The 24,116-nt window shown below is 38.2% G+C and overlaps 1 protein-coding gene across 11 annotated transcripts in view; it reads right to left on the bottom strand.

Moving 5' to 3' along the window:
- Nucleotides 1-1,631: 1,631 nt before the first annotated feature.
- LOC105428023 (lachesin) overlaps nt 1,632-24,116 on the bottom strand; it is a 231,069-nt gene continuing 208,584 nt past the window's right edge. For all 11 annotated transcript variants that reach the window (XM_089078774.1, XM_089078773.1, XM_089078782.1 and 8 more), the window contains one exon: nt 1,632-15,074. In XM_089078774.1, coding sequence (XP_088934900.1) covers nt 14,965-15,074 — 110 coding nt within the window. In that variant the 3' untranslated portion in view covers nt 1,632-14,964. The remainder of the gene's footprint in view (nt 15,075-24,116) is intronic.

The following is a 24,116-nucleotide window of genomic DNA, read 5'->3' as shown; positions in this document are numbered from 1 at the left end:
ACATATATTTTCAGTTTATAATATAATCTCTTGTCAAACTTGTAATTTTTGCAATTCTGTTTAAAGGAAAAAAAATTAAACATTATTGCATCGTGCTTGTAATATAAAAAAATTAGTCTCTGTCATTTTTAAACATGGACGTTGAAATTTTCATTAATAAGATATTTTTCATCGAAACAATAACTTAAAATTATTTTACGGTACTGAATTACGTTTCATTAAAAATATTCAGTTAAATGGGGTTCTTGCGTAAACGTGCAAAACATGAGAATAAAATAAACAACATAAAACATGGCAATAGTGTCCTAGTGAATTGCATATGAAATAACAGCGAAACAGATATTAACAAGAAAAAATTTACAAATATGTTTGATACTTACATATTATCATGTGTTAACAATTTAAGCAACAACCAATTTTATATAAATTATATATTCCATTAACATATATTATTAATTTCAATTGTAAAAAAAGAGTACAGAATGCACTATTACTCAAAATAAATTCAATATTCATCTTAATAATATTAATCTCTTATTACAATAACTTTATGTAATTAAATTTATCACGATAAAAGTCATCAAAAAAAAAAAATAGACACGCATACTTGTATATTTGACAAGGCCAGGCATCTCATGTGAAATTTCAACATGCAGTAATGAACGGAAAAAAAAAAGAAAATGATGTAACAATCCTTGCTGGAGGTACAAAATTGACATGTATGTTACACACAAACTACAGTTATCGTTTGTGGTGCAAACTGGCGATTTATTAGCAGAACATTAAATCGAGAGCGTACACCTAGTGCATTTTCACCGTTCTCGCATCTCTCTCCTCGTCTCCTCCGGGTATGCCCACTTGTTTTTTTTTTCACGTTTCGGTATTACCCTCGCGCGCGATCCGGCGCTTCTCCAACCATTTTTATTTGTTCCCCATTCAAAAATTATACGTACGCGCCTGCAAATGAAATATCATAGCCCGGACGCGGTGCACTCACGGAAAGTGCCTGTGACGGTTTAGCACGGGCAGTTTGCCGGCGTAATTAGACTTTATTGCACTCACGGTAAACTGAATTAATTGGAAACGCCTGCGCGCTTTACGGTACGATATTCGTGAGATATCATGGCGATGATTGGCTGAATTAAAAGATTGGAAATCTCGCCCGCGACGAGAAATACCTCACGCCGAAGCAGAAAAAGAGGAAAATATAGAAGCGAGCGACGTCGAGTCCTTTTAAATGGCATATTTTAATAGCTGAATCAATAAATGACGCGAGTCGAGTATTAAGCACTTTTTACTTACTCATAATTGGCGCACACTATATATTATTTTTAATATATAACACACTATAATATACCATAATATATTTTCATATTATATTTTTTTATATTATATTTTAATATATTACTTTATAAAATTAATATGTATTCTTTCGTCGTGTTTAAGCTATAAGGATAAAGATAATGCGGATGAACTAATACAACAACACATACTTCTCTCCTTTTATTCGTACATTCGAGTTGAGATAATTTATCACAATAAGAGAAATATATCAACCGTACGATGAGACGTGGGTAAAACGTATCTTCCTGAACCGAAAATGGTGGTGAAAGGGAGAGCGAGTAGCTTAGTAGAGTTATATAACTGGATTTTATTCTTAATTGACAATATTCTTTCCAAGTGATAAATGAAAGTTTTTTTCGTCGTTCTGTTTTTTTACAAGTTAAAACACAATCTATACTTACATATTAAATGTAGCAATTACATTTAGATTAACACTACGTAGCGAGTTATGATGCACATTCAAAGCGATTTCCAGCTCTCATGTCTCCTGTGCCTTGCTTTATTAATGCCATTGATACCAAGGATAGATTCTGCCATGGTTGTAATCGCAATCACATTCGCCTTACATCTTTCCTTCCCTCGTAGAATATCGGTCAACACTTCAGCACTTTTTCTCAAGATCTTTGTGATTGAATCGCGTCGAAGTAGTTTTAGCATTTTCTTCTTAAATTCGTAGTTATATAACTACAAAAAAAACGTATCATTTTTCGATAAAATATATTTTCTATTAACAATTACATTATTAAGAGGAATGCAATTTTTTATTATATTCATTTATAATATAAAGTGTAGCAATATCCGATGCAAAATTAGATTGATAATGAAAATTTAATGTAAGCAGAAGGAATGCTGAATTAGATGGCTTTATTTAACACGAAATTTAACGTGAAATGTGCGGTGACACAATACAAATTCGCGAGTTCACAATTCGCTTCTAATAGAAGTATGTCAGTGAAAGTTTTTTTTTTTTTTGCAACGAAACCGTGACAAAGTTGCTGAATGTACACTTCGTACCGGAACATCGTGATATTGCCACTAAAAATGCAAAGTTCTCAACTAAGCGGAAATGATAACGGAAACTGAGTACTGCGTCGAGTACTGTCGATGGACGACGTACACTATTTCATTACCATTTGCGAGAGAGAAACATTTATACCGTCGTATTAGAGAATAGTTGAAAATTAAGAAGAAAATGCCATTGTGTTCGGACGAGTGACAGACGCACGCGTAAAAGTAGCAAAACTTTTCGAAAATCCAGAAAGCAATCGTTTCTCTTCGCATTTTGCTTCGAGTGAAAATACATAGAAGAAGAAGAAGAAGAAGAAGAGAGGATAGACTGTCGCGCGTCTCGCAAGATAGAGAGAGAGACCTTTTTCTTTCCGATAAATAATATTATACTTCCAATGTCGTCATAATATTATATGTCCAATGTACGTCATATTGATCTAAGCGATTACATCTTCGTTTATGTATATCTATGTACAGGAACAAAATGAGGACCGCCAGCCGGGCCACAAAAGAAACCGGCCCCGTCGGAATCGGCCGACCGCTCTAATATTTTCTTTTAGTATTTCTAATCGCGTTCAACAGTAACAATTAATAATAATAATATTATCCGGCGCGACGCGGCCGGCTTTTGTGGCGGACGTGCAACGGGATTTCGCTACGAGATATACGAGACTTACGACGACGCGATAATTATTGTTTACCCCCTTACAAGCTAGGTCCTTTGTGTGAGTTTGTCGCTCGAGCATCGTCATTATCAGGGCTGTGAGTCGAGTCAGGGCGGTACAGAGAGAGGTCGGCATCTCGGCGAGGTGTTTCCTCTCCCTCTCTCACTCTCTCCGGATTTCTCCGTTAATATTTTCTACGCTTAAAAAGCGCTAGGATTTTGCACGCAGTGCGGCTGGAATTAGCGTTATATTAGGAATTTTTAACGGCGGATTTTCATTTTCCGATAATAAAATCCCGCTTCGCAGTCAAAAAAAAAAAAAAAAAAGAAAAGATAGAAGGGTATCGAAGTGAAAAACGAGTATATAACGATTACATACCTTACTATGTAACTTATCGTCAGATAGAAATTTATCCTATTTACGATATTAAAAATCTTGTAATCTTTTTTTTCGATGATCCAGGTCTCTTGTAGACGAAGGTCAGTAAAGCGAATATGAATTATGTAAGTGCGACAAATATATTTTACATAAAGAACAATATTTTACACAATGTCAAAAAAGGAAACAAATACTTGTATATGCCGAAGAATCTTGAAATATTGCATCGTTCGCCCTTTACCTTATTCATCTTTCCAAAAAAATATGTTCGGGAACAAATATAGCCTTGTAACGCTCATATTATTGCTAAGATTCATTTCTGTGTGCTCATATAAGCCTTTTGGCACAACGTCCCGAATTTAATCCGCCCTGACTTTTCTAGGACTACAAAATTCGACATTATCGGCTAGATTCGGTGAGTAGTTAAGCGCTTCACGCTCGTCCCAAATGAGAAGCACACTGATCCGTCTCTAATCCGTTACATGTTAATTAATAGCTTTATTGTAATTCTATCCACGGCTCTTCAATGCTATGCATTCTACGATCGATCTGCGCACGGACAAAAACACGATGCGCAAAGACTTACACGATTTACACCCAGTGGGAACCCTCGTCTTCGTCCATACGTCTACATCAGAGTCGCGAAATGTTTTGCGCGATTGAAGCCAGCTTGCATTTGCATGATGGATTCGACGAAGCCTTGATAATGTCAAGTCAATCGCGTCAGCATCAACGTTTGCGAAATTCACGGTTTACATTTCGATCGCGCGATTGCAGCAGATTTGCCCGCCGGTCATCGGTAAACGCGAACGCGAATTATTCGGAATTATTCGGATTAAATTTCGATATCGCGCGACGCGCCGGCAGAGAGAGATTTAAACTCTAATTATAAAACTCGTATGTGCGCGCGCGCGCGCGCGAAAGAGATCGCGCTACGCTTTCGGAATCGGATTCGGCTAAAAAACGTGCAATAATTGTTGAATGTTAATATTATGATTCCGTTCGGAACATTTCCGCGCTAATACGAATAGGCGTGTCTGCATTCACTGTCTGCGATCAATTATTTATATCTTATCACGTGTATGAGGAATAATCAACGAGCGCAGTCACGTCGTAGCGTCGAAAGCGCATCCCCATGCACGCGTATCCACATACAAGCTCGTACACACACACACACACACACACACACACACACACACACACACACACACACACACACACACACACACACACACACACACACACACACACACACTTTACGCGTACTCCTGAATTTGGCACTTATTACGCGATAAATTATGTACATAGATTTATACTAATCGGGAGTGTGAAGCACCTCGAGGAGAAGTGACATCGCCGCGTTCGCGCGCGATCGACGCCGCGGGGGGGGGGGGGGGAGGGCGTGCTTAAAACCTTTATACAAATAACTAAAATGAAGATTTATACATTGAGCTATATACAATTTATTCTTACACCATGCGTGCCGAATCTCGTCGTTTAATCGTCGAACGAGCGCATCGCGAGAGAGATCGGTCTCTCCCTCTTGATTTTTTTTCGTGCGAGCGCGATTCGGCACGCGTGATCGATTAATATTAAAATTTATAAATCTTTTTCACTTCCTTTGAGCACCGAAAACGTCTTATCTCATGCAATCCTTACGTAAACACTCGATACAATAATACATTAAAGTATAAGCAATAATACTTTCAACGTGTTTCACGATTCGCGTCGCACACGGACAGTGTCTGTACGCCGGATTTGCTTTCGGCGTATTGTCGCGGAAATCACGCTCTTTGCGGAGCTCGAATCGACAATTAATTCCCCTGATTAATTCCCATGTTGTGCAAAAAACATTCAAGTTCGTTGTTCCGTATTTTTATTGTTTGTAACATTACACCTTCCATTCTCGTTGATTTCGCTTTTGAAGAATTTCTGACGAATTCTCTCCCTTATTGATTTAAGGATTTAATCCATTCGTGGATTCCTTTGCTTGTCGAAACATGATATGTTATTAATATCACTTAATTATTATTATCAATACGCTCGATCGATTCAAACAACATCGACGAATATTTAAATCGATAGGATCTCATTTTTGCATTCAATTGAATTGCACGTAAGAGAATTTTAATAAATTTTAATTTAATCTTGTATCACGGTATCTACGTATTTATCCAATTTGCTTCAGTTAAGCGTAACACAGTAGAAACAATTTACGTAAAATACTGGACGTCGTTCAGAGATTTACATATGAAAACACGAAGCACGTGATACACACGAGAGATTACGTTTTCCAAACTCCTGGTGATCATCACGTCTGCCATTATCTCGCATTCCCATAAACACTCGCATTACGGTCGGTTAGCACTTTAAGCAAACTATTTCGTGTGTATACGTATATTCTGGTCTGTAAAACTTGGAAACTTAAAAACAGAATGTCGCGTAATTGGATTCTCTATCTAAGGATCTTTAAAATCTAAGATTTTAATATTAATTTTCTCTCTCTTTTTCTTTCTTATCTATATACCGGTTGAAGAAAATTGTCTTCGACCTCATTTTCCGTGCTTTCTGAGATCGCGATTTGGTATTTGTGTGCGTGTCAACGAAGAGGACGTAGCTGTGTCCGCCGCGTCATGTGACAGCGCAATAATACCGCGTATCAGTATGCGATTTAATATCCACGACAAAATACCGAGTGCCGCGAAATTTATAGCGGTATATCCCGATAGTTGTCCGAACGGAATGACTGGGCCGGCCAATTTTGTCGTACCAATCTGGCGATTATGAGGCGCAGCGGACCGTAAAAGTGTGGTCCGCGGCCGCTGGACGGCCCGCGCCTCGTAATTCAGGACAATAGGTTCCCGTTCCAGTGGGATTGCAGGGGGAGGGAAAGAGACGCGAACGACGCTAAATCGGGGGTCGGACAATGTTTGGCCGACGAGGTGGTGCGCGCGGCGCGATAACCGGCAATACTTTTGCGGCCGTCATCCTATTATGAATGGGCCGTGTTAAACGAGGCGGGAAAAGCTCGCAAGTACATCGCAAAGTGATGATACAGGTTGTGTATAACAGGATCTCCTGTATATATATATATATATATATATATATATATATATATATATATATAATAGCGCCTCACTTCTCTCTCTCTCTCTCTCTCTCTCTTTCTCTCTTGCCCTTTGCGCGTCTCGACCCTCTCTCGCGCTTTCCTTTCTCTCTCTGGCGCTCGACATAACTGGTTGTCCCATTATTTCTCGCGTTCCCTGTTGCACCTGTGGTGTTCTACGGGTTTTACGTGTGTTGCAAGCACGCGCGCGTTGAAGCAGCACTCTCGTTTGTGTCGTGCGGAAAAATAAACACACACGCGAAAACAGTACACAGATAAAGATCTAGCTTAGGGGCGGACTTTGCCCGCGCAAGGCGGGACGATTCACGTGTGTCGACGTTTTATCTGTTCGTCGCTGTTCCGGAAGCATCCAAGTTTTATCGTGCAGCAATTTAAAGTAAATCTTTTCCTGAGAGAAAAAACGATAAGGTGCCAATAAGCGTCCAGGTAAGCTTACATAATTTTAGTTTTATATAATTTTTTATAATTTCGTGTCAATTAGGTACATATCAAAATAGGAAAAAATATCGTGTGAAATGGATGCGTCATTTTTTTCATTTTATTTTATTCACGTGAAATTAAAATATATTTCGAGAGATCTCGTAGAATGCTTGGAAAAAAGGAGGGCTGAACAAAAGAGAAGCAAAATGCAACAGATTGGTTTCGTTTAAGGACAAAACTTCGGCGCCTCCACCCTATTACGAATGGCTTACGTTAAATGAGGTGATCCCAGCAACTATACGGTAAAGCGAAGACGTGCGCCGTGTATAACAGGATTTTCTATTTTGTCCCCTTTTTTCTCACACTATCCCTCCCACCCTGTTATCTCACTGTTATTCTACGATTTTGCGTGCACTGTGCTCGTTGGGGGATAGCATTGCGAAAATACGTCACGCGCGTTGTACATTGCAGATAAAAAAACCGAGCTGGCAACCAATTTCACGTAGCTGCATCGTATCATAGAACCAGTGCACGTCAGCGAATTTAAGGGGCGTCTGAATCGTAAGAAATTCGGTATAACTGGTCGGGGAAACGCTACTGTATCTTGTAGTAATCACGTGAACACAACGTGATATCACGGTATAATCTAGTTCATATATATATATATATATATATATATATATATATATATATATATATAGTTCAGCAAATTACCAACAAATCTGTGTTTATATTTATGATTTATATAAGAACAGGAGAACTCGCATTATTAAAAAAAATAAAACAAATTCTGAGAAAGTATTGATTTTTTATTTATATTTAAATTAACGTATGATATATTTAAATATCAAACTGCTTGTATTTATGATGGAATTACGAGTAAAGATAAAGATGTAAAGAGAAAGAAAAAAGTCAAAACGATGTATGCAAATGCTTGGAAAGTCTGCCTTGTTTTTGCGATCTTTCGTCACTTATAAATTTCTCAAGCAAGTTTTGTCAAGGGAGTTTTTGATTAGCTCACTTACGGTCACATTCTCCGGTAACAGCTTCGATAATACGGACAAACTTTCGCATCTCGGCGCAGTTAATCGTTCTTACGTCTCTCGAATCGCCATCGCTTTTCACGCGGAAAATTGCGTTCCCGCGCGACGAACGGAGCTGTTAAAGCAAGGACAAAAGAAAATGAAAACAAAACACTGGCAGATTGAATTCATTTGGAGACAATACTTAGGCGGTTGTAACCCGTTACGGACGGATCGCAGTAAACTGGGCGTGAAATGCTTTGAGAGTGCGGAGAATTGGAATTACATTTTATCGCCGCAACGCGACTCGGTATAGAGAACGTCAATCTGCTGAAAATAAACATTACTGAAATGCAATTCGATCTGACCCGGCACGGAATGCTATATATAGCGCCACGTGTAAGGTAAATTATTCGGTGGCTTTTTATTATGCAGTTAGTTATATCTAATGTTACGAGCGTGAATTTACCGGATTCGAACATTTCGACATCGCGATGCAAATGCATCGGAATAAAAATGACAAAAGGTAGGGATAAATGGCGCGAAGTGGATTCTCGCTGAGCAAAATAAATATTACAAGACGCGCGAGTTACATAGCAGAAATTATAACATAAAGGTACTTTTACGTAATGCAGAATAAATGTTTTCGTTGGGACGAAGGTAAATCTTCGCGGGAGCATTCGGGCAATATCACAGGGGACGAGCTTTTCTCATGGAAATATAATACATTCCACGTTGTAGCACGCTGAATATGATGACAATCGTTTAAGCTACATTAATAGTACCGGCAGAAGCACCGTACGTTGTAGCGGAGATTTTTAAAATAACTTTAATATCGCGCGCGATAAAAAAGCATCTGATATAACAAAAAATTGTAACGCATTAATAGTTAAATATTCTTATAATAATTATCGGAAGTTAGATAACCAGGATAGTTGATGGGAATTAATGGCAAACTTAATGCATGCAATTAATACGCGATAAAATAATATTTGTTTTGCAATCAAAGCTTGAGTTTTGAATATTGTTAATATGCCATATAAACAGTTTCTCTTCTAAAGATTTGAGAATTAAAAATACTTCATGCTAATACCGCGATATATTTAACTCATTTGTGAACATTACTTTTCTTCCCTATTGTATAATTGTAATAAGGAGGATACGAAGTACATCGTAAAGTCCAACATTCGCTATTGCCTTTCTTCCTTCGTTCTTTGTTCCAACAAGAAAATGTACGCGTAATAAGCTCTGCATTAAGGAAAATAGATTCTAATGTCTATAATTAAAGGGAAATTAGAACATCAACGAAGAACGTGATTACATAGAATATGGAATATAAATTCTGACGTAGAGAGTAGGATTAATTTAGTTATATAATATGAAAATCAATAGTTAGCTTTAAACTCTTCATAACAAATGATTGACAAAATGTGACTAGGAAAAAAATAGAAATAAAATTTGCAATTTTATAATATATTAAAGCAAATATAGAAACACGATAAATCTTGGCATATTGTTATATATGATGTTATACGTAAATTAATATTGTTTTTAAAAGTGCAGAAATGTCAAAGTTGACATTTTTATTTAAACGTATTATGGCACAATTCGACAAACATATACACAATATTAAATAATTATTAAATGAAATAACATATCTTTTAGCTTAGGTTATTTTACCATAAAATCTGTGCGCTCTATCATTATTTACAAAAATATTATTATACAACAATATTTTAAAAATATTAAAAAATAAATACGCATTTATTAAAAAATTCTTAATTAACAAGGGATAGGTGGTAAAATATCAAATCGTTTTCCAAATCATTTTTCAAATCGTTTTCCATTTCGAGAGTTTTACTCAAATAGAAATGTAATTAGAATTCTGATTACTTAAATATCTAACGTAAAATTTTAAAATGTTAATTAAATCGTAATAGATAAAAATATCTTAAAAGTCACAGCTGATAATACTTTTCACTCGAATCTGGGGCAAGTTGATTTCATTTCATTCCATATTTATCGTAAAGTTTGTAATTTTATATTCACTTTATGATCTCTTCTTGGAATTTTTTTAGATAAATTATGCTTCGATCAAAAGATATTTCAAAATTGCGAACATAATTAGATGTAATATATCTAATTGTGAAATTGAAGTGTCTTTTGATCGAAGCATAATTTATCTAAAATACTTATCTAAAATACTATATTCATTTATATAATAAAAACATTTCAATACATTTTTCTCGTATAAAATATCTTCTTGTATATTTTGAATTCTTTATGAATCGAGGTTTTGATCGAGCATGATAGGCTTTAGAGAAAAAAATCTGTATACGCAGCACTTTTTAGAAAATGATCGCACGGACCCATTTTATTGCTTCGTAGACGAGGGCTCCTTAAAGGAGCCGTCTTTTTACTGTTGCTATAATGAATACGGACATAAATTCCCGTCGAAACGGAGGGCGTTTCCAAGCTTTTCGATTTAATACTTAACAGTCTCATAAAATGTACCTCGCTTTAAATTCGAGCAGATCTCCGTTCATAACGCAAATGTAAGATGGCCTCAGATTCGAGGACTTTGCTTTTCCATAAACGAGATTTCTACTATTTTTTATTTATATACCTCACTCATGTATATTTATAATATATTAAACATGAATGTAAGAAAATCAGGAGAGAAGACGTAATTGTATTATATTAATAAGAGAGGGATTAATGAAGATGTAAAATATCCAGGTTAAATTAGACACGGTGGCAGCCGGTAAACTGGTAGATGAAGTCTTTTATAAAAAACAAATGAGCCCATAATTGCAAAGGCATTGCATTTTAACGACAATTAATTTTTAACACGCTAAAAAAATAGAATCTCGACTGTACAAACTACGCTACGTGAACGAACGCGGGTGCGCGACTCAATAACGCGGAATGGACCGCTCGCATCGCGATTTGTTCGTGGAAAAAAAAAGCTATGTTTAACAATATCCAACCTCGCCCGACCGACAAATCACCGCACAGTCTGTGCATTGTCGCAATAATACATCGCTCCAAAAACTCCATTACTCGGAATGCATACATGGTGCGCCATTGTTGACAATTTGCCGCGGCGTCGGCAAACCATCGCATTTTTTACTTATTAATTGCAATATCGCAACCTCTCAATAAATTCCGTCCATCCAGGAACAAATGACGTTGGATCTTCTTCTTCCCAAAATCTTGAGTTAATACGATTTTGAAGTTTGAAATACTTCTGAAGAATATGTCTTTGTTAGTACACGTCGCGTGACGTAAAATGTATTGTGCAGAATTATAAAGTAGTGACTTGAATTTGAATTTTTCTCGAATGTCGAGACACTAAAATAATCTTTAACGGATGCGCCACTCAAAATAAAAGTCTTCTGATAAATTAAGAGTCAGAGACGCGAACAAATAGCGGAAAACTATTTCTCGTTTAAGCTTAAAGATGATTTACGATTTACCACTTCAGCCTGACGTTTAATCAATGATTTATCTAATGGCAACAAATTTCTCGGGGCAGGGGGGGTCTTTTGACGAAGGATAAAGTTTTTTTGACAAACTTTTTTTAACAAATTCACTGGATATTCCCGATCAAACTTATTCTACGAAGCAGTCACTTGCGACGGTATCTCAAGTCTCCCTAGTATCTAGACAGATCCATCTCCGGGGAGGAGGGGAAAGAGGTTCATCCCTCAGTAGTCCGCGATCGCCACCGCGGTAATGCGTGCGGGCGTATCGGCCACGATATACAAATACACAATGCATCGGTCGTATGTACGTGTATGTGCGCTTATGTGCGAAATACATAATCGCAGAGTGCGTACATAAGCGGGGATACGCGCGTGTGCGCGAGTGTAACGACGTCACCGAGCAGTATCTCTGTTACGCCTGGATTGCCGTGGACTGTGGCCGCGCTCACGCATCGCTTAACATAATCCCCCATTCGACCGGGACTACATAGATTACGGAATGATACCTCCGACGGGGGTGTTGTACAATTATATCGGCGCGGTATTGTATATTCTGGCGTCGCGACGCGCGAGAGCTTCGCGCCACGCGCGCTTGCATTTCCGGAGAGCGTTTGGGAGATAAAGGGGCGGTCAAGGTGTTTCTAATATCCAGATGGATCATCTCTCCTAAAGCAAATCCCCGTGTTGTATTATCGAAATGAAGAGAGGTCTGAGAGGAGAGAGGGAGTCTGTCCGTGAGAGAGGACAGTTGTAAAATTGCCATCCCTTCTTTTGATCGACAATCCATCCGATAACGAGTTTCTCTCAAGAATGCAAATATTATATTGTTGAAATATCACCAAGGTTATGTCTCTCTCTTCACGATTTTCGTTTTTTCTAAAGGCCATATATAAAGGGGTCATATAAAAGGCCATATAGAAATATTCGATTTTTAGAATTAAATTAACGCGAGGTTTTCGACGGGATTTTTCAGCCAAATAATAATTTAATTTCGTTTTTAAAATTTTTTATATTTTTTTATCTAAATGTGAATGTAATTAACAGTTTCTGTTCAAAAAATATTGCAACTGTCTCAAATATAATTGTTAAATATAAAAAGCACACAATATATATATATATATATATATATATATATATATATATAATAAAAATTTAAGAGATATATTAAATGTATAACTTTAATTTTAAGCGACTCTAATATAAAAGAACTGCTAATAATGATAACTAGAATAACAATTAGCGTAAAGTATGGACAGAACACTGAGGTTTTGATATGTACAATGGCGCATGTAAAGAGCATGTAATAAATGAGAAGAGCGGCAATTAGCTGCTGCGCGGAGACTTTCGACCAGAGAGAGAAATGTACTTCACACATTCATTCCTTTATACATAAAGCAATTTAATTTTGCACCCGTATATTAATTCAATTCCGAGCTATTGTTCTTGTGATAGAAATTGTGTGCTTCGAGCATGCTTGTAATTGAATAGAACGAATTTTTTGTAGCACTAATCAAGATTATTTCGCTAACAAATGGCGTACATCTAGATGAGAATTGATTAATTTTCAAATAATTAAAAAATGTAAATCGCGATTTGTAATCTTAATTTTTTCGGATTTCTACATGCGACAATGGTCATCTTATATTATAACTTTAATCAGAATTAGTTCTAATATGGTGGCAGTGGAATTCAGAACACATATATATATCGGCTTCGAGATAGTAGAAATGGAAAAATTCCGTAAAAAGTTTAATTGGCGAATAATCACGACGTACATGATAATTAAAAATTACCAACAACGTTTTGGTGGCCATGTATATATATATCCTTAATTAAACGAGAAGAACATTTAATGAATATGCATTTATAAATTTTCACGGGGCAATATGTCGTCACGACAAATCGGACATTCGAAGTTGATATAAATTTTATCCGACAATAATGTGCCCTGATCAGCAATAAATTTAATTTTGGTCCACGTAACTGACAACTTCCGTGTAATAAAATTCATACAAAAGCTGTATTTTGTTCTTTGTCACTCGTATTGCTGTAGAAAAGTTTTTAAAATATCTGCGTTTTTATATAGAAATACGTCATAATACGTGACATTTACGTATTTATTTGCACGTATACATTATGATTCGGATGTATACTTCAATTCTAATAAAACATTTCATGTCGTAATTCCGCTATAATTTTATTAGAGTTTTTAGTGAATTTTTGTCGAAGGTACGCTAAATTATACATTTTCTTCGATCCATGAAAAATTCCTCGATGACCCTTGCGTCATTGACACGCTATTTCAAGGAGTCATAACCGCACCCCCGCTATTTTTCACGTGCCGAGGCATTAATCAAATTCCTCCTGGAGAATTCTCTAGAGAGATCTCTTAGACGCTTCGTCATAACGTGTTGATCTCAAGGTGTATGTACATTTACACGTAAATTTACATTCGAGAAAATGCACAATTCCTTTGTGTCTTTGTGATCATTACTTGTTTTATTTTCACATTACGGAACAACGACCCTTGAATACCAATTGAAAAAAAATTCATTGGTTTTATTTGATACAATATCGCGCGCGCGCGTGTCATAAACGATCTGATGAAAACGTATATTAAAGTTAAATGGTTAAGGTATCTCATGCAATTTTCACGTATGGTGCACGTACATTATTGTACATGTATCGCGTTATTAAAAAAAGTTATTAAAAAAATGTATTTCATGAAATCACAAAAGCTAGTCTAGAAAAATTTGATGTTATATAACTCAATAAGAGAAATTTATTCAAATATTATTTTATCTTCGGTTAAAATTATCTGACGTACTTTCAAATATATCCGCGACACATTATGTGATGTATTAATATTTAGGGTTTATTTAATATCAAGGCTTATCGATTAATATATATCGTAGGACTGTCCGCTTGTTTTTCTAGCTGTTCGTTTAAATTTTAAACTTCGGTTTAGGTGAGATCAAACCGAGCATGGTGGCTTATCGATCCCGCGCGTGAAAACGATTTCATACGAGAATTATACGACGTCCATAACAGAGAACAGACTTTATCGAGCACAGCCAGGTATTTCAGCGGTATCATCTGCGGGAGAATCGTTTAATAAGAATAAAATTACGTAATGCTTCGCTGTCGTTGTGAAAATCTCTCAATCGGATTTCACAATGATCGACCATTTCGATCGGCGAGCGGGTACATAAAGCAAAATCGGAATCCATTTCAGATCAGAATAGATTGGTGTATGTCGGTCATAAACCAGTTACCAGTTACTCATTCGCGAGCGCATTTCCTGTCCATCAGCACACTCCAGAATCCGTGTGCACGACGCGGCTCCGCAAAAAGCGCATTCCGCGCGGAAAGATACGCGACAATATATATATATATATATATATATTTTAGAAACCAGAGCATCATCCCGGCTCTTCCTCTCGTGTTCGTCGGCGACCCCCTTCCTCCGGGTCAACGGCACGACAGTGGCTTCTTTTCCTGCGACGGACGTCTTAATTCGCTGTCTGGGGTACGTAAGGGGGCATATAGGGCCCCGTAAGAATGTATTGCACCGCCACGACCATCAACTGCGGTGCACTCCATCTGATGATGTATGCGCTTCCTGAAACAGAAATGCATTTCGCATGTTACTCGGCGCCGTTATGCACGAGGCTTCTACGTGCGCGAGTTTATATGTACTGGGTGGCCCAGGTGCGCTACGGTTCCTTTTACACGAGGTGTCTTGGATTAATGTGGAGTTCATATTTTCTTAAGTGGAATTGTCGGTTTAGTAGTCAGCTCGATATGATTTATTCCGGTGGTAAAGCTGTAAAGATTTAGAAAATTCCGGCGGAACTAAGTTTTAATCCTGTTTATTTTAAGACTCTGCTCTCCTTAAAAAAAGAGGATGAATAAAAAAAGATCAGTTGCTATGAAATTCATACTACTGTAAGGCGCGACAACATGTATATATTAGATGATCCACCTGAGGCTGCCACCATTTTTCCTCACGCAAAGAGCATAACATGGGTGGATCCCTATGGAAATGCCGTTTCCGTGACCGTTTAACACCCTCGGTTCTGCGTTTCTTTTCGCCCATCCACTTTAAGTCAAGAACCCCCGTGCTTCTTGCGTCATTTTTCAAAACAGTACCCTCTTTATTGCAATTTTCGTGTGACAGAAATGTTTCTGCTTTCCTCGATTCAATTTGAATTTCTGATCAGGAATTCGCTTTCTACATCGAATTGGGAATCACCAATATTCTATATTGATCGTTCCATTTTTGCCATTCGAGGGTTTCAATATAACGACATCTTCAGAGATTTATAATTCTATAACTAAAAGATTACACGAAAGGAATTTTTTAGCGGTACCAGTTTCTAACATATCGGCATATAAAACACACAGGATGAGTATGGAATACCGAACATAATAGTAAAATCAATATCTATTCATTTAAACTTTTGACGTCAAACCCTTTGATTTAAAATATTTTAAACAATTTATAACCTATGCGCTGTTTAAATTGACAAAATCATCAATTGAAAGTTGAAATTGATTAAAGTTCGGAAATTCGAATTAGAATTCTGTGACGCACATCTAGCGACAATACAATACAATATAAATTTTAATAGATTATTTATTTTTATTAAAAATGTCATTAGAACTTTTTATTGTCGCGGGGTTAATAAGTCATCTACTTTTGCTTCCATTTTAAAACCGACTGAACCAAAATGTCATCCACGCAAACATATCGTACCGTGTACTTGCAAAATACGTTGGCCGTAGAATACCTCGGTGTCACTCGCCGGTGTGATTTGCATATCTGTCTCTACATTCATTTACATGCTGAATGCACGAAAAGACTGCTCTTCGCTCCCATAATATCATAATATTAACGCTTCGTGTACATTAACGCGATTCGTAAAAGCGTATATAACATCCTATCGTGGAATCAGTCGGAGACGCGCCGTAAAATATTTTCAAGGCGAAAATGCTCGAATCTCCGACGTTAATCTCCCCGAGACTGCGATCAGGCTGTAAAATAACGAGCAATTGCGAAGGCGTACTATTAAGATGGCGAATAATTTATACCGTGAACGCTCGGGAAATCAGTAGGGCGTCGCTAATAGCTCGCAGTTCCCGAGAGAGCTTACGATTAATCAGATTAATCAGCTCGATATGTGTCGATAATTAATCACACGCTACGTAGGATTAGATGTTTGGGTTAGAATATTCGTATACCTCTGTATACCTCTCCTTATATTGTGTCAAATCGAAAGTAGCGCTACGAGGATCGTTTTCTTCTTACACCATTCTCGAACATTTATCTTCGATTAATTAAATTAAAACTGAGAGCAATTTCTCGCCGATGCGCGTTACGCGTTGCGCAAATGGAGTAAATAAAGCAAATCTCGTTGCTTATCTTGAATCGCGCCCATGCATCTTGTTTAAAATCGTTGAATTTTGTATAAATTTGACTTACACCATCTCGCAGAGTAAACTCGGCTCGCTTAATCTCTTTTTCTGCAGCTAAAATTCTGACCGTTTTACAAAGCTCGTTATCGCGGTAATTAAACGCAGGGGATGGGTTAAGCGGCGGCTAGAAATTGGCCGCGCGAAATCCCGTTTAGAAATTTCACGGTCTATATGTATTTTCGCGATTCCTTTCTTTCAACCGGATCGGCGCGTGTGCGCGTTTGTGAGAGAAAACTATATGCAGTTTGACTCTATACGCTATGAAAAGCAGCTACGGAGGCGCGACGTGGGGGAAGAGAGGATGGTTGAAGGTTTCTGGATAAGCGAGAGAGAGCGGAGTTTCTAGCGGAACTTTTCGTCCCAAAATCCCCCGGGTGTGTCTCGAGTGCCATCCCTGATCCTGGCCTCAGCCAAGCGAAACTACAGCGGAAAGATCTCTTTGCTTTTTCGATAGACATGCGCCATCGGGATGCACCGATGCGTTCGTCGGAATATTGCGCAACGCCATTCGGGATTATCTGAAATGCCTTTCGAATTCCAGACATATCCTAATTCTCGCGCGATTAATTGTAAAGAGTCGTCCTGAAAGTCGCCTCCCCTGTTTTCCGATTTCAATCCGTGCCTATTATCCGTCGAAAGATATTTTATAAATAAATTACATAATAAAAGAGAAAAAAATAAATATAATAATTTTATTTTGTTTGAGTCTTTTTTCGCTCTGTCTCTAAGTCTTAGGCTAGAAGTATCTAAACGAATTAAACAATGACGGAAAATAAAGATCACAATAGTGTTATATATTTAAGTACGTAAATGCAATTCATGAAAAGCGGATTTATCACGCGCTCAATTCTATATTCTTTCTATATTCACATAACGAATCCAACTTCGGAGGAGCGTTCCAGGTCGAATCAAATTTTACGACAATCATGGAATACACATGAGCGCGTCACATAAGTAAAACAACATGTGACGCGCGAAACGTATTTTACGATACCTGTCTCAGCTGTGTCTGCGCAATATCGACAACAGCCCTTCCCCAACTAATGTTTGCGCATTTATTCACCAGAGTGTCATCCACTGTTCTCGCATACACTATTTACCTCCCAAGTCAATAATCGTTCTCCGAAGCATCCCACGTCACGCGGATAATCTCAAATTGGCTTGGGAAAGAGGACGGGAAAGACGTTACCTCTTTCCCTCGAATGTTTCCATAAGATTTTATTTACGGTTGCGGTCTGATTTATCGTCGATCCGGCTCACGCATTCGCGTTCGCGCTCGCGCCACTATATTTCCCCCATACGAATCCGTACGGAAGTATGCCGGGAAATATATCGGTCGTTCCAATGCACCGTAGATGCAACGGGGATGGGCGGAGGGTGCCGCCTGCGGGCTTCTATCGTGGACACAGGGCGGTATAACAGATTACTCCCTATCACGTCCAATATGTCAAGCCGCGCGGACGACGAGGAGTCAAGCATTATATTGCAAAATAAAATGGCTCGCGTGTGGCGTCCCGGTACATACACACTATCCCGCGCTATGCCGCGCCACCCCCGATCCCCCGACCCCCGGGCGTGAAATATCGCGGTACGCCGGTCAGAGGAACATGATGTGCGTATTATTGGCACTTTTGTCGAAGAATTATGTATTTTTCATATGCGCGCCGCGCATATTCGCTATCGAGAATGTAGAACGACGCGAATTGCATAATCAAATTAATCAGTGTCAGCTGGAGGACCGAGGACTTGAGTAAATTGAAGACCGGTAAATTTTAATGCAACGTTATTGACAGGTCTCGCGAAAATCGTGAAATATCTTAAAGCGATATATACGTTTTCGATTACGCAAGAGTAAAACTCCGTTCGATTCTGTTATCTTTCAAGCTGTTCACTTCAAGGTAAACGCCGAGAAAGTTTCAACTTGCTATGTTCATAGACCGAGATTGAACGAATGGATCGTCCCCTTAGTGTATAAGATTAAAACGTGACGTTCGACGCGATGTTGTAGAATATTCATGTAATAAATAAATCCTATGCATACACACATACGTTGTCAAAAGTACACCGTACCACGTATAAAATATAGTCGCGTCATGGGCTTAACGTCATCAAATATTTATATTCGCGCGACTATAGCGTTATCGGATATGACATTGTAGCGCATAGTAGGCGAAATGTTTCCACCGATAACGCCTTTCGTAATTCCGCATCGTTAGCTTCGCGCCCGCGCCTTCGCACGTCGCCGCGTTATCAATCTATTTTTCTCGGCGCCCGACGTCGGGCCATCAGCTTTAAGAGACGACGTGCCAGGGCTGGTGTAACGTTCGACGGGCGCGGAAATGAGGTCGAAGGGAATAAGGAGGTTATTGAGTTAGCGGTGTATATCGCGCTGCGCGAAGAACTCCTTGTGAAGTGCCGTGATAGTCTCGGCACGGAGAAATTTGCGACAGTTAAAGTTGTCGCCGATGTGGCCCATTTTCCGAACGGCCCGTATCCACGGTTTAAAGACTCGATGTAAGGAGGCCGTAAAATGATTTTTATATCGAGGAAAAAAATTTTCGTGCCCCATCGGGGCACGAGCCATCGATAACCGCTATTATAAATAGCTGCAAGTGTCACTTACTCTTATGGATTCTTACGATGTACCGAGTGAGAATGTTATGCATTTTATTATTATTTGTCCATTCGTCGCTCCAGGAGACACGTTGGTGCTTTTAAGCGATATGACTCGTAACTCAGCGGGTAAGCGAGTAAACAAGTCGCAGCGATGGACTCAAGTACGACAATGGCGATGAAATTTCGGCAAACGGAAAACAGGCGGTATCAATTTTCAATTTAAGCACGAGCCATTAAATTAATGTTACTCGGCGATGATGAAGATCGCCCGAGAGACCGGGTTGGGTTGCGCAGAACAATTCTCTCGAGCGATCGGGACGTCGAGCGAATGCGGACGAGATGGATTCACTCGTTACAGATTAAGACAGAGATACGTCGGGTGTTAAGGTGCAATCGACGATACACCGTAACGTCTTTGTCTCTCCCGGCTGCCCGAGATCAAGATATATTCGGCTCGCTTCTTCGTCTTTTCGCTTTCCGCATTCCCCAAGGTGTCTTTAGTCTTTTCTCCGGCATAGCAACGCGTTCCTCCTTACGTATCAACCGCGCATTCATTTATCAACCCGAAACATTGTCGTCCCCTCCGTCCATATGCGGGTGTGTATATTTGTACAGTTGGATCTAAAGACGGCATTTGTATGTGGGTCGGTTAAGCTCGAGCCCCCCGTGCACGCGGGGGCTAAGACCACTTGCGTCTTGGGAAATCGGGGTGAAGATATTCGATGATTCTGTCGACTGACCCTCCTATAACGGAAACATATTACCGAAAAGTAGAGCGATCCGCGTTATTTTCGGTGTATTGTGTAAATAAAGGCAGAATATAACAGAAATTGCTCGACGACATATTTGCGTTACACGTAATATATTATAATATAGTAATATAATAAACATATACTAATTAAGCAACTTCGTAACGTCAGTTGATATTTTATCATAACAATGAGAATAACGGGAATATGAAAAATGTGAAATTATAAAACGAGAATTATAAAATGTAGAGTCAAATTGTTAATCCGTTTAGAGGCTGATCCACATTTTAAATGTATTATCGGGTTTTTGTTCGTTGCAAACTTTTGTTCTGATTTTCCTGCTACCGCAGTATTTCGATGTCTGCATTTTGCTTGTGGCCACTTTGCCTTTGCGCACGCGGGATAATTCAATAATATCGTTACGTTTAATTCAATGTGACAGAAGCAATGTAATTAAATTTTGCGCAACAAAATGTTATGCTTCGCCGCTGCATGAAAAAATATTGTTGCAAGAATACGTGTGTCGTACGGTCAGTATGACTTCATTACACGTGCGAGGTACCTTAGCAACGGAAGATTAGCCTTCTGACATTTCAGATATATCAGCGCAAACGACGTGCGACATGCTCTGTGCGACAACGATGATCGCCCTCACGGTTGTAACCTTACAGTTGTAACAAATTTTATTCGTGATAATTTCTGACAAGGAAGACTAATATCTTGCGCTCATGCGTTGGCCGCACGTTCATTTATCACGCGCAACGCGGCCGTGTGAGTGACTAAGCGTGGCATTTGTACAGCATAAACGGCCCATTATAATTAGAGCGAAAGAACAAATGTTCCTACCTGTTAAGTAACTGTTCCTAAACGAGCCTGTTCTGCGAATAATTTCACAAAGTGTATTAAGAAAAAACTATAATACTCTTTGCTCTCTATTTTTTTTTTCCTTGGAAATATCTTTGAAATATTTGTTTTCCGTAAGAATTGGATTGTTCAAATTCGATTGTTTCCTATACTTTGTGTCTTTAACAGAACGTATTTTTCTTTCAAATATTGACTATATCATAAACTTTTGTTGCAAAATTGAGAAAACTCAGATTTAATAATTCCGTCGTTTCTAAATTTCACATATCTAAAGATATTATATTCGCGCCTGTGGGGAAACAGAGTGTTATGTTCGCGACTCGCGCCAGCACAGATGCTCGAGCCAATAAAAATATTTCCCTTTTTCTCGGATGCACCCTTCGCGCATTCAGTCGCGTGTCAAGAATCGACAGACGGCGACGGTCGTCGTATTCACCGGGCGAATCAAGGCGAACCAGAAGCCGGAAAATTTCACGGCGGCATTTTTTCGTCCTTGATCATCACTTTGATACCAGAAAAAAAGAAGATTCTGTGGCGAAAAAGTATTTTTCCGCCTTGTTGATGGCAAACTGAGGGGGGCAGAACACGTGGAGGAAAAGGGAAACGCGAACGAGGTCGGGTAACACAAGGAGGAGGGTAAATCATCGCCACATGCACTCGTTTTACGCTGCGATTATTCACAAGTGCACTTAGCTCGAGACGAACGAACGGATATGAAACGAGTAGTGCTGCACTTTTGTAGTTCCGCCTGACTGTCTCTTAGAGAAGACTAAATGTCGATGTATTTTCGTGTAAGGCATAATAATATGTCTATATATAAACTGCAAAAATATTTTTTTTTATTCAGACTTCTATTTATCATCAGTTGAAAAGAGGTCTTCTACGAATTTTTGAATTCTGAGAATTTCTATACTTGGCAAATTAGTATCATTTAAAAAACTGCTCAGAGTATAAAAATTATGAAACATGCTTTCATTACGAGAACAAATTTGTTATGTGGCAAAACTGAAGTATCAAAGAAATTAAACTTAAAGCTCGCGATGTACCAGAGATACTTATATTAGATCATGTGTTACAAAAAAAAAAAACATCCTATTTATGAATAATAAATAAGGATTTGCAATTTATATCAGGAATCGGTGCAAGAACGACCTGAAGGTGCGTTTCATCCTCGCTGCGAATTACTCTGATACGTGCTTACAAACTTGCGACGGCATATAACAAAATTTGCTTCCTCGTTTCTTCGAGCGGACGACTCGGCTCGTTTGCCGTTACGCTCTCGTTGCTATACCGCGTAATTCTTGTTTGATGCGGAAACGCGATCCTTCAGCGAAGGCCGCTTGAAACCGCTCGGTTGCGTCGTACATCGCATACGCGCTGCGCAAATATGCAAGCGCATTATGACCGTTGATATCAGCGACGGTATCAATCTTCTCTCTCTCCCGCTCTCTTTTTGTATTTCCACACTTTGCATCTCTCCCTGTACACGGTATCCCGTATACTTTGAAAATGCCGTTTTAATGAAATTTCGTTCACGCACAATGTAAGATACAAGGATATCTACACGATGATAATGAAGCAAATATTTTAAGTACCTGCTTTATCTTTTATTAATTTGTCACTCACGAGATATAACATAATTGAGATGTAACATTATATATTCAAATAGTTTTGTGCTGATAAAACATTGGTTTGTTCAATGAATTCATAAAATTGTACGTTATACTAATTATTAATTTCTTGACCGCTCGACACTCACTATCCTTTGTAGTAGATGATATGACATTGTCAACTATCGGAAATTCGATCATTTTAGGTATCAGTATCAAAGTATTTCTATATATATATGTGTGTGTGTGTGTGTGTGTGTGTGTGTGTGTGTGTGTGTGTGTGTGTGTGTGTGTGTGTTATATATTTACATTTTGTTGCATACATATCTCATATAATAATATACAATAATTTTCAAAATACAATATATAAGATCTAATGTATTATATATATTACATACCTATTAGATCTAAAAGTTAGATTTAAATTTTTTTAGATCTAATGTATTATATATATTATATATTAGATCTAAAAATAGTACAAATTAAAATAAACGCTTGTATTGTAACATTTATAACTACATGATAATCATTACAATCATCTCATTACGTGTTTTCTATAAATTATTATAAATAATTATAATTAATTACTTGCAATTACTTGCCAATATGTTAAAAAACGATAAAAAAAAAAACGTTAAATTGTATTAACAGTAATCGTAAGGGAGACGGAGTTAATAGAGGAATTAATACCTAACTTCCCGGGCTTGTTTAATCACCATACCACGAACGCTTCGATTGCACTCTCATACGAGTGGATGGATACGCGATCTTAATGCCTCGACAAGAGCTTTATTACAGCGAATAGAGATTTATTATCGCAACGGACGTCGTAATCCTTAACGAGCAGCGCTCATAATGCGGCCGTTCGGTCGGTTCGGCAATCGCTCGCCATGAAATGGACATCGTTGATGCAAACCGCACCGCTGTTGCAGTAATCATCGATGGCTACGACCTGAGCGATTCAACGGCGCGGCGATGCCGAGGGTAATGTAGCGTAATGCTTCACCACTCGCGAGAGTTATTGTAATCGACTTCGCACGTGTACGCCCATACCTGGCCGCAAAGACGCGTTTTTTACGGGCGTCGATGTGCATTAACGGCCGTCAAATACTTCCCTGTAAACGTTTCATCAAAATAGCTCTAACACGAGAGTAGAGATTTAAAAGTCGAAGCGGCATACGATATTTAGGAGAATATTTCTGAAATATTCAGCACGTAGAGAGTGCAGGTTTTCCCAAAATTCTTTGCGTATATTCTAGGTATAATTCCCCTTTAATTATGTAAAGCCCGAAATATATTTTTGAATAGATCTCTAATAACAAGATGTATGTTTTTTTTATATATATA

Source organism: Pogonomyrmex barbatus, unplaced genomic scaffold (assembly GCF_055798465.1).
Source record: "Pogonomyrmex barbatus isolate J1 unplaced genomic scaffold, ASM5579846v1 scaffold3, whole genome shotgun sequence".
Classification (NCBI taxonomy): Eukaryota; Metazoa; Arthropoda; class Insecta; order Hymenoptera; family Formicidae; genus Pogonomyrmex; species Pogonomyrmex barbatus.
Note: the sequence above shows the minus strand (reverse complement) of the source record. Positions and strands in the feature narration are given on the sequence as shown.